This window comes from Onychostruthus taczanowskii, unplaced genomic scaffold, assembly GCF_017590055.1.
Source record: "Onychostruthus taczanowskii isolate IOZ18803 unplaced genomic scaffold, ASM1759005v1 scaffold483, whole genome shotgun sequence".
In the NCBI taxonomy this organism is placed as follows: Eukaryota; Metazoa; Chordata; class Aves; order Passeriformes; family Passeridae; genus Onychostruthus; species Onychostruthus taczanowskii.
The window spans coordinates 6,043-16,693 of NW_024502381.1; the positions used below are offsets into that span (position 1 = coordinate 6,043).

At 64.5% G+C, this 10,651-nt stretch overlaps 1 protein-coding gene across 1 annotated transcript in view; it reads right to left on the reverse strand.

Annotated features, from left to right (window-relative positions):
- SMARCC2 (SWI/SNF related, matrix associated, actin dependent regulator of chromatin subfamily c member 2) overlaps positions 1-10,633 on the reverse strand; it is a gene marked incomplete at its 5' end in the record, with an annotated part of 15,349 nt that extends 4,716 nt beyond the window's left edge. Inside the window, 17 exon segments of the mRNA XM_041414949.1 lie at positions 186-345; positions 1,191-1,388; positions 1,633-1,725; positions 1,851-2,004; positions 3,231-3,344; positions 3,426-3,497; positions 3,596-3,726; positions 3,933-3,970; positions 4,050-4,109; positions 4,199-4,323; positions 4,409-4,524; positions 4,606-4,737; positions 4,818-4,893; positions 4,979-5,165; positions 5,168-5,268; positions 5,556-5,641; positions 10,403-10,633. Of these exon segments, the coding sequence (XP_041270883.1) occupies positions 186-345; positions 1,191-1,388; positions 1,633-1,725; positions 1,851-2,004; positions 3,231-3,344; positions 3,426-3,497; positions 3,596-3,726; positions 3,933-3,970; positions 4,050-4,109; positions 4,199-4,323; positions 4,409-4,524; positions 4,606-4,737; positions 4,818-4,893; positions 4,979-5,165; positions 5,168-5,268; positions 5,556-5,641; positions 10,403-10,633 (2,074 nt within the window).
- Between the last annotated feature and the right edge of the window lie 18 nt (positions 10,634-10,651).

The window sequence follows — 10,651 nt, forward strand, 5'->3', positions numbered from 1 at the left end:
GCCCCCAGCCCGGCCCCCCGGCCCCTCTGACCGATGCGCTCGGGCTCGTCCGAGGCGGTGCCGGCGATGCCGCTGCTCTCCAGCCCGAAGGCGGGGTCGGCCTTGCCCGTCACCTTGGCCGCCTCCTCCACCTTGCGCACGTGGGCCTCCACCAGCCCCCAGCCCGGCCCCCCGGCCCCTCTGACCGATGCGCTCGGGCTCGTCCGAGGCGGTGCCGGCGATGCCGCTGCTCTCCAGCCCGAAGGCGGGGTCGGCCTTGCCCGTCACCTTGGCCGCCTCCTCCACCTTGCGCACGTGGGCCTCCACCAGCGCCGTGGGCACCTCCTCCTTCATCTTGGAGAATTCCTCTGCGGGCAGGATTCCTCAGTGCGACCCCCAGAGGGACCCCCAGAGCCAAGCCCGCGACCCCCAGCCCCGTACGTCCCCTGGGGGGCTCGGCCCGGCCCCTCCGGGCTCGTCCTGGCTGGAATGGCCATGGAATGTTCTGGAGGGCCCTTCCCATCCCCCTGAGAGTCTCCAGAGGAATCTCCACAGGATTTGGTGGTCTCCCCATGCTCCTCATCCCTCTCCCCATCAGGCTGACCCCTGTAGGACATTCTATAGGGCTCAGCCCTTCTCCCTGTCAGTCTTCCCATTCCCCTATAGGAACCTCTATAGGGCTCATCCCTCTCCCCATATTCCTCTTCCCACAGGACTCATCCCACCCCTCACAGTCCCTGTCCCCTCTCCCTATAGGACTCACCCACTCCCCACATCCCTGAGCCCTCTCCCCACACTCCCCATCTCCTCTCCCCAGCCTCACTCTCCTCTCCCACATCCCCTCTCCCCACATACCTGTCCCCTCCCCACATCCTCATCCCCTCTCCCTATAGGATTCATTCATTCCTCTTCCTATAGGACTCACCCACTCCCCAGAGTCCCTCTCCCCATGTCCCCGTCCCCTCTCTCTAAAGGACTCACCCTCTCCCCACATCCCTGTCCCTTCTCCCCACAGTCCCTGTCCCCTCCCTACATCCCCATCCCCTCTCCCTAAAGGACTTTGCCCTCTCCCCACATCCCTGTCCCTTCTCCTCACAGTCCCTGTCCCCTCTCCCCACACCCTTATCCCCCCTCCAACACCCCTGTCCCCTCTCCCTGTAGGACTCACCCTCTCCCCACATCCCCATCCCCTCTCCCTAATACAATTTTGCTCTGCGGGGAGGGGGGAGATGGGGGGTGAGGGGCGGCGGGCGGGGGTCCGGAGCCGGGCCCGGGGGGGTGCCCACCTTGGAGGGGACGTTCTTCTTGGTGTACATGTCGGTGCGGAGCCCGAAGTTCTGCATGTCCGCCGGCTTCTCCTTGCCCTTGTCCGGGAAGTTCAGCATCTGCTGCGAGGCCGAGCTGGGCTGCTGCAGGGGGGGACAGGGGACACGCTGGGCCGGGCCCGCGGGGCAGGACATCGGCGTGTCCCCTCCTCCCCGTTGTCCCGGAGAAGCCTCGGTGTCATTCTCCGCGTCACGGTGTCCCCCGTCACGGTGTGCGTCCCCCCCGCGTCCCTGCTCCCCGGGGCGGGGCGGCATGCGAGGGTGAGGAGGAGGGAAGGAGCCTTCCTCGGCCAGCGGCGGGGGGCACGGACCCCAAGGAGCCGCCTACCAGCTCCGGCTTGCCCTTCACCGTCTCGCTGACCAGCTCCTCCATCTCTTTGCTCTTGCGGCCCGTCTTGGCGTCGCCGTCGCTCTGCCGGCCCTGAGGCACGGATCGAAGCTGTGCATCCCCCACCCCCCGCCCCACCCCGCGCCCGGCCCCCGCGGGGACCGGGGGGCGGCAGGGGGGGGTCGCGGCTGGGCGGGGCGGCCGCCCCCGGCACCCACCTGGGGCGTCTTGGGCTGCAGCGGCACCAGCCCCGAGGGCGTGTCGGCCAGCACGTGGAAGTGCGAGGTGGGCGGGGGGCCCATGGGGGTGGGCCGGCTCTCGGCGTCCACCTGGTAGTTGATGAGACCCCACTGCTCCAGGAAGGCGTGGACCCTGCGGGGAGCCGGGGTCAGAGCCCACCGGATTGGCATGGGCAGCGTGGTGCGACACTGACCACCCCTGTGCCACTGGTATTGGACAGCCACCAGTGCCAGAGTGACACTGACAACCCCTGTGCCACTGGTATTGGACAGCCACCAGTGCCAGGGTGACACTGACCACTCCCCTGTCCCAGTGCCAGGGTGACACTGACCACCCCTGTGCCACTGGTATTGGACAGCCACCAGTGCCAGGGTAACACTGACCACTTTGTTCCAGTGCCATTGGACACCCACGAGTGCCAGGGTGACACTGACCACCCCTGTCCCATGGTACTGGACCCCCACCAGTGCCAGGGTGCCACCCCTTTGGTGTGGACCCCCCAGCAGCACTGGCTCTAGACTCCTGCCACCCCCATGGTGCCAAAGTCATCCCCCTGCCAGCCCTGGGGTGCCACACTGACCACTCAGCAGGGTGCCACACTGACCCCCTGCCAGCACCAGGATGCCACACTGACCCTCCACCAGCACAGAGGCTGCACGCTGACCCCCAGCCCCACCAGTACCAGACCCCTGCCAGCACACAGGTGCCAACCCACCCAGGGGCACCAGACCCCTGGCATCATGTGGGTGCCAAACCAACCCCCAAACACCAAGATCACAGGCTCCCTGGCAGCACCAGGGTGCCAAACCAACCCCAACACACCAGGAGCACCAGACCCCTGGCAGCACACAGGTGCCAACCCAACCCCCAAACACCAGGATCACGGGCTCCCTGGCAGCACCAGGGGGCCAAACCAACCCCAACACGCCAGGAGCACCAGACCCCTGGCAGCACACAGGTGCCAACCCCAAACCCAAACACCAGGACCACGGGCTCCCTGGCAGCACCAGGGGGCCAAACCAACCCCAACACGCCAGGAGCACCAGACCCCTGGCAGCACACAGGTGCCAACCCCAAACCCAAACACCAGGACCACGGGCTCCCTGGCAGCACCAGGGGGCCAAACCAACCCCAACACGCCAGGAGCACCAGACCCCTGGCAGCACACAGGTGCCAACCCCAAACCCAAACACCAGGACCACGGGCTCCCTGGCAGCACCAGGGGGCCAAACCAACCCCAACACGCCAGGAGCACCAGACCCCTGGCAGCACACAGGTGCCAACCCCAAACCCAAACACCAGGACCACGGGCTCCCTGGCAGCACCAGGGTGCCAGCCCAGCCCCCTGGCAGACCCACCGCATGATGGCACAGACGTCCCCGGCCAGGTTGCGCCGGCAGGCCGTGGAGGTCAGGTACTCCTGCGGGTTCAGCCGGTACGTGTCGATCATGAAGTTCCGGTACGCCAGGTATCTGTGGGGGGCACGGGGGGCTCAGCGCCGGGCACGGCCCCGGGGGGCTGCAGGCAGCTGAGGAGAGGGGGTTTGGCCTCACATTTCGGGGGTCTTGGATTTGTTTTTGCCGTTGAAGAACTCGGGCAGGGCGCGGCGCTCGATGGCGTGGACGCTGCGGGAGGAGAGGCTCGGGGAGGGCTCTGGGAGCAGCCTCCTCATCCTCAGGTGATGAAGGGCGGCCCGGGACCCCCCTGGCTGTGCTGGCTGTACCTGTTGTAGTCGAACCAGGCGGCGTAGCTGGGGATGATGATGTGGTGGGTCTGCTCTGTCACGTTGTCCTCGTGCAGGTCGGGGTTCTTGGCCTGCTCCCCTTTGCTGCCGGTGCCGTTCTCCTCCTCGTCCTGCCCCACAGAGCAGCACCCCATGGGTAAAAAGACCCCCTTCAGCGCCCTTCATCATCCTCACCCATGGCAGGATGAGACCAAGAGCCCCAGCTGCAGCCTCAGGGGTGAGGGGAAGGGCAGAAGAGAGCGGTTTTGCACCCAAAAGAGGGACAAGGAATGAGAGAGAACCAGATGATCATCAAGAACACCTTCCCGGGGCTCACCTTGCCAGCTGTCTCCATGCTCTCATCTTCCTGCTCATCTGGAAGGGAGGACAGGGGTGGGTTTGGGCACTGCCAGGCCGGGGGTCCCGGGGCTCTGCTGTGGCTCCTCAGACTCACCCAGGTCTGTCATGGTGCCCCCCTTGACGGGCGCCGACTCCGAGTCCTTCTTGGTGTTCACTGTGGGGGGAAAGTGGTGCTGAGCACCCCGAGGACCCCTCCCACACTGTGGGGGCCCCAGGGGGCGGCTGCCACCCCCCGCCACTGACCTGTTTTGGGCAGGGTCACCTCCTCCACGTTGGGGACGGGCGAGGGCTCGTCCATGTCCTTGGTCAGGTCCTCCTGCTCCTCCTCGCGGTGCCCGCGCTTGGATTTGTTATAGGGGGTGGAGGGTCTGCCAAGGGAGAGACCCCCATCACCACTGACCCCAGGGCTGAACTGCCCCACCCTCAGACCCCCCCCAAATCCCCCCAGCTCACCCTTTCTTCGCGTTCTTCTTCTTGGCCTCAGGGGTGGGCGAGGGCGAGGGCGAGCGCTTCCTCTTCTTGTAGTTACCCCCCTTCTTGTCCCGCCGATCCGAGTCGGGGCTGTTCACCTGGGGGGAACCGTGGGGGTCCAGCTGAGCTAGGTGAGACCCCCAGAACCCCTCCCCGAGGGGCTCGGAGCTGGCTCTGACCTCATCTGTCAGTGTCTTGGCCGAGATCTTCTTCCTGCGGGTGACGGGGCTCTTCTCGTCCGTCACCTCGTAATCCTCCTCGTTCATCCACTCGTTGAAGGTGTCCGTGTCCAGGATCCACTTGGCGTGGACCTGCCGGGCAGGAGAGTGGCTGAGTCAGGCCAGGGAGGGGGGCTCCAGCTGCCCCCCAAACCTGGGGGTCTCCCCTGTACCTTCCGGGGTTTCTCCGGTGTCGGGGGATCCTCCACGGACGCCTCGATCTCGCTGGCCGGGATCCAGGTGTCATAGCTGGGGGGGAGATAGGGTTAGAGTGGCACCCACAGCGATTTGGGGGGACAGAGGGGGTCCCCGAAATCTTCAACCCCCCCCTCACCTGTCGGGGTAGTACCCCCAGTGCAGCAGCACCTGCTTGTCACGCTTCATGACGGGCCGGACCCACTCCTCTGCAGGACACACAGACGGGCCGGGCTGAGCACAGACCCTCGGGATCCTCTGGCCCTTTGTGCCCCCCAAAACCCACCCCCTGCACCCCCCACACAGGGAGGGGTCCCGGGGTGGGGGTGGGGGCTGTGGGCTCTTACCTGCACCAGGGATTTCTCGATGGTCATGAACATCTCCACGTTGCGGTCCATGCGTGAGGGATTCTGGAAATCGAAACGCCGCCTTATTGGAAGAAAAGAGCGACTCTCATGAAAGCCACAGCTCAGGTCTCCTCGTCAGCACCCCAAATTTGGGGAGGGGGGCGAGTGGGACACGTGTCTGGACCCTATCAGGGCCCACAGTGACAGAGGGGGGACACGTCCCAGCGCCTGCCCTGGAGGTGACAGCCCCACAACCGCCCCACCCTGGGCACCCCCATCCGAGGCCACCCCTGGAGGGGACCCCCAACCCCTGCCCACCCCAGGGACTCCCCCAGGACCCCCAGCCCGAGGGTGCAGGTGGGTGCTCACCATCCTTGGTCGCTCTTGAATTTATAGGCGGCTGCCAGGATGTGGCACAGGGCTCCCCCCGCCTTGAAATCCAGGAAGCATTTGATCTGCAAGGGGAGAGGGGTCAGGGGGACAGGGACAGAGCCCTGCTGGGGGGACATCTCCTCCTCGGGGTGACATCCCCTTCTCTGGGTGACATCCCCTTGTCTGGGTGACATCCCCTTGTTAGGCAGCCATCTCCTTTTTGGGGTGACATCCCCATGTTTAGGTGACATCCCCATCTCTGAGTGATATTCCCATGTCTGAGTGACATCCCCATGTTTAGGTGCCATCCCCATGTCTGGGTGACATCCCCTTGTCAGGGTGACATCCCCTCATGGGGTGCTGTCCTCTTGCTGGGGTGACATCCCTATGTTTAGGTGACATCCCCATGTCTAAGTGCCATCCCCTTGTGTGGGTGACACCCCTTTGTTGGTGTGCCATCTCCATATTTAAGTGACATCCTCTTGTCTGGGTGACTTCCCCATGTCTGGGTGACATCCCCTTGTCAGGGTGACATTTCCTTGTCAGGGTGACATCCCCTCATTGGGATGCCATCCCCTTGTTGGGGTCCCATCCCCTCTCCCAGGTGCCACCTCCTTGGGGCTCTGTCCCCAAGCTGGGATGGGGTCCCTGCAGTGTTGTAGCACTGTCCCCACTTGGGGACCTGTCCCTGTGTGGGGACATTGTCCCCAGGTCCTTTGGGGCAGTGTCCCCTTGGGATTCTGTCCCTGCTGTGCTCTGTCCCTGTGTGGGGACATTGTCCCCAGGTCCTTTGGGGCAGTGTCCCCTTGGCATTCTGTCCCTGCTGTGCTCTGTCCCTATGTGGGGACATTGTCCCCAGGTCCTTTGGGGCTGTCCTGGTGCCTTTGGGGCAGTGTCCCCTGGTTGAGGCCCTGTCCCAGATTTGGGGTGTCCCCTTTTGGGACACTGCTCCTGCCAGGGCGCTGTCCCTGCTGTGCTCTGTCCCTGTGTGGGGACATTGTCCCCTGGTCCTTGAGGACAGCTCAAAGCAGGACGGTGTCCCAGGGTCCCTGTCACTGTCCCCAGCACTCCAGGCCATGTCCCTGACCAGGGCACTGTCACTGGCTGCTGTCCATGGTCAGCTGCTGTCCCCAAGCCACCCAACGGCTAAATGGTGTCACCAGGGCCACGTCCCCGAGGCTTTGGGTGCTGTCCCTGCTCAGGGTCGTGTCCCCAACTCACTGGGGCTGTCCCCAGGTATTGGGGTGCTGTCCCTGCTCGGAGCTTTGTCCCCAGGTCTTTGGGGACATTGGGGACATGTCCCCAGGGCTGTCCCCCTGTCTCTGGGGCACTGTCCCTGCTCAGGACCCTCTCCCTGGTCATCACTGTCCTTGTCCCCTTTTCACTGAGGCTCTGCCCCAAGGTTTTGGGGTCTGGTCCTGCATTTTTGGGACGCTGTCCCCATTCAGGCCTTGTCCCCACCTCACTGGGACCTTGTCCCTGGGTGCTGTCCCCAAGTTCTGGGGTTCTGTTCCTGAGTGCTCACATGCTGTCCCTGGCTGTTGGGCTGCTGTCCCCACTCAGGGCACTGTCCCCTGTTCTTTGGGGCCATTTTGGGGGGCTCTGGGGCCTCGTTCCCACTGAGCTCTGTCCCCAGGTCTTTGGGGTGCTGCCCATGGGCCACTGGGGCCTTGTCCCAGGGTCATCAGGGTCTGTCCCCAGGTCTTTGGGCTCTGTCCCTGCTCTTCAGTGACATGTCCCCAAATCCCTGGGGCTCTGTCCCTGGGTACTGGGGTGCTGTCCCCAGGTTTTTGGGCTCTGTCCCTGCTCAGGGTCCTGTCCCCAGCCAGCAGGGTCCTGTCCCCAGGTGCTGAGGCTCTGTCCCTGGGCATTGAGGGGACATCCTGAGTACTGGGATGCCTTCCCTGGATATCGGGGTGCTGTCCCCAATCTGGGCTTTGTCCCCTCTTCTTTGGGGCTGCCCCCTGGATCTCCACGACCCCATCCCAGAGCCATCCCTGCATCTTTGGGACACTGTCCCTGCTCTGAGCCTTGTCCCTGCTCACCAGGGCCATGTCCCCAGCCCTGGGAGCTGCTGTCCCCATGTCTTTGAGATGCTCTCCTCAATCTGGGCTTTGTCCCCCATTCTTTGGGGCTCTTCCCCAGCTCACCCCAGGGCCACGAGGGTCCATCCTGGCACCTCGGGGACACTGTCCCTGCTCTGAGCCTTGTCCCTGCTCACCAGGGCCATGTCCCCAGCCCTGGGAGCTGCTGTCCCCATGTCTTTGAGGTGCTCTCCTCAATCTGGGCTTTGTCCCCCATTCTTTGGGGCTCTTCCCCAGCTCTCCCCATGGCCACGAGGGTCCATCCTGGCACCTTGGGGACACTGTCCCTGCTCTGAGCCTTGTCCCTGCTCACCAGGGCCATGTCCCCAGCCCTGGGAGCTGCTGTCCCCATGTCTTTGAGGTGCTCTCTCCAACCTGGGCTTTGTCCCCCATTCTTTGGGACTCTTCCTCAGTTCTCCCCATGGCCATGAGGGTCCATCCTGGCACCTTTGGGCACTGTCCCTTCTCAGAGCCTTGTCCCTGCTCACCAGGGCCATGTCCCCAGCCCTGGGAGCTGCTGTCCCCATGTCTTTGAGGTGCTCTCTCCAACCTGGGCTTTGTCCCCCATTCTTTGGGGCTCTTCCCCAGCTCACCCCAGGGCCACGAGGGTCCATCCTGGCACCTTTGGGCACTGTCCCTTCTCAGAGCCTTGTCCCTGCTCACCAGGGCCATGTCCCCAGCCCTGGGAGCTGCTGTCCCCATGTCTTTGAGGTGCTCTCCTCAATCTGGGCTTTGTCCCCCATTCTTTGTCCCCAAGCCACCCAACGGCTAAATGGTGTCACCAGGGCCACGTCCCCGAGGCTTTGGGTGCTGTCCCTGCTCAGGGTCGTGTCCCCAACTCACTGGGGCTGTCCCCAGGTATTGGGGTGCTGTCCCTGCTCGGAGCTTTGTCCCCAGGTCTTTGGGGACATTGGGGACATGTCCCCAGGGCTGTCCCCCTGTCTCTGGGGCACTGTCCCTGCTCAGGACCCTCTCCCTGGTCATCACTGTCCTTGTCCCCTTTTCACTGAGGCTCTGCCCCAAGGTTTTGGGGTCTGGTCCTGCATTTTTGGGACGCTGTCCCCATTCAGGCCTTGTCCCCACCTCACTGGGACCTTGTCCCTGGGTGCTGTCCCCAAGTTCTGGGGTTCTGTTCCTGAGTGCTCACATGCTGTCCCTGGCTGTTGGGCTGCTGTCCCCACTCAGGGCACTGTCCCCTGTTCTTTGGGGCCATTTTGGGGGGCTCTGGGGCCTCGTTCCCACTGAGCTCTGTCCCCAGGTCTTTGGGGTGCTGCCCATGGGCCACTGGGGCCTTGTCCCAGGGTCATCAGGGTCTGTCCCCAGGTCTTTGGGCTCTGTCCCTGCTCTTCAGGGACATGTCCCCAAATCCCTGGGGCTCTGTCCCTGGGTACTGGGGTGCTGTCCCCAGGTTTTTGGGCTCTGTCCCTGCTCAGGGTCCTGTCCCCAGGTGCTGAGGCTCTGTCCCTGGGCATTGAGGGGACATCCTGAGTACTGGGATGCCTTCCCTGGATATCGAGGTGCTGTCCCCTCTTCTTTGGGGCTCCCCCCAGGATCTCCACGACCCCATCCCAGGGCCATCCCTGCATCTTTGGGACACTGTCCCTGCTCTGAGCCTTGTCCCTGCTCACCAGGGCCATGTCCCCAGCCCTGGGAGCTGCTGTCCCCATGTCTTTGAGGTGCTCTCTCCAACCTGGGCTTTGTCCCCCATTCTTTGGGGCTCTTCCTAAGCTCTCCCCATGCCACGAGGGTCCATCCTGGCACCTTGGGGACACTGTCCCTGCTCTGAGCCTTGTCCCTGCTCACCAGGGCCATGTCCCCAGCCCTGGGAGCTGCTGTCCCCATGTCTTTGAGGTGCTCTCCTCAATCTGGGCTTTGTCCCCCATTCTTTGGGGCTCTTCCCCAGCTCACCCCAGGGCCACGAGGGTCCATCCTGGCACCTCGGGGACACTGTCCCTGCTCTGAGCCTTGTCCCTGCTCCCCAGGGCCATGTCCCCCGCCCTGGGAGCTGCTGTCCCCATGCTTTTGAGGTGCTCTCCTCAATCTGGGCTTTGTCCCCCCTTCTTCAGAGCTCTTCCCCAGTTCTCCCCATGGCCCCGAGGGTCCATCCTGGCCCCTCGGGGACACTGTCCCTGCTCTGAGCCTTGTCCCTGCTCACCAGGGCCATGTCCCCAGCCCTGGGAGCTGCTGTCCCCATGTCTTTGAGGTGCTCTCTCCAACCTGGGCTTTGTCCCCCATTCTTTCAGAGCTCTTCCCCAGTTCTCCCCATGGCCACGAGGGTCCATCCTGGCACCTCGGGGACACTGTCCCTGCTATGAGCCTTGTCCCTGCTCACCAGGGCCATGTCCCCAGCCCTGTGAGCTGCTGTCCCCATGTCTTTGAGGTGCTCTCTCCAACCTGGGCTTTGTCCCCCATTCTTTGGGACTCTTCCTCAGTTCTCCCCATGGCCATGAGGGTCCATCCTGGCACCTTTGGGCACTGTCCCTTCTCAGAGCCTTGTCCCTGCTCACCAGGGCCATGTCCCCAGCCCTGGGAGCTGCTGTCCCCATGTCTTTGAGGTGCTCTCTCCAACCTGGGCTTTGTCCCCCATTCTTTGGGGCTCTTCCCCAGCTCACCCCAGGGCCACGAGGGTCCATCCTGGCACCTTTGGGCACTGTCCCTGCTCTGAGCCTTGTCCCCAGGTCCCCGCGTGTCCCCCGCACGCCCCGCCCGCGGTGTCCCCGTGTCCCCCCGTGTCCCCCCGTGTCCCCCCGCGGCTCTCACCGGCAGCTTGGTGAGGGGCGCGTTGCTGACGTGCTTGCCGAACACCTCCTCCTGGAACTGCAGCAGCTGCACCACCAGGCTCGACAGCGACTTGTTGGTGGGGGGCTCGGCCTGGATGTACTGCGGGGCCGGGGGCTCAGCGCGGCCGCCGGGGCCGCTGAGGGGAGGGGGGGGCGCGATGGCGGCGGCGGCGCCGTGACAGGCCGGGCCCGGCGGGGCGGGCGGCGGGGGGGGGGGCCCCCGCGCCGC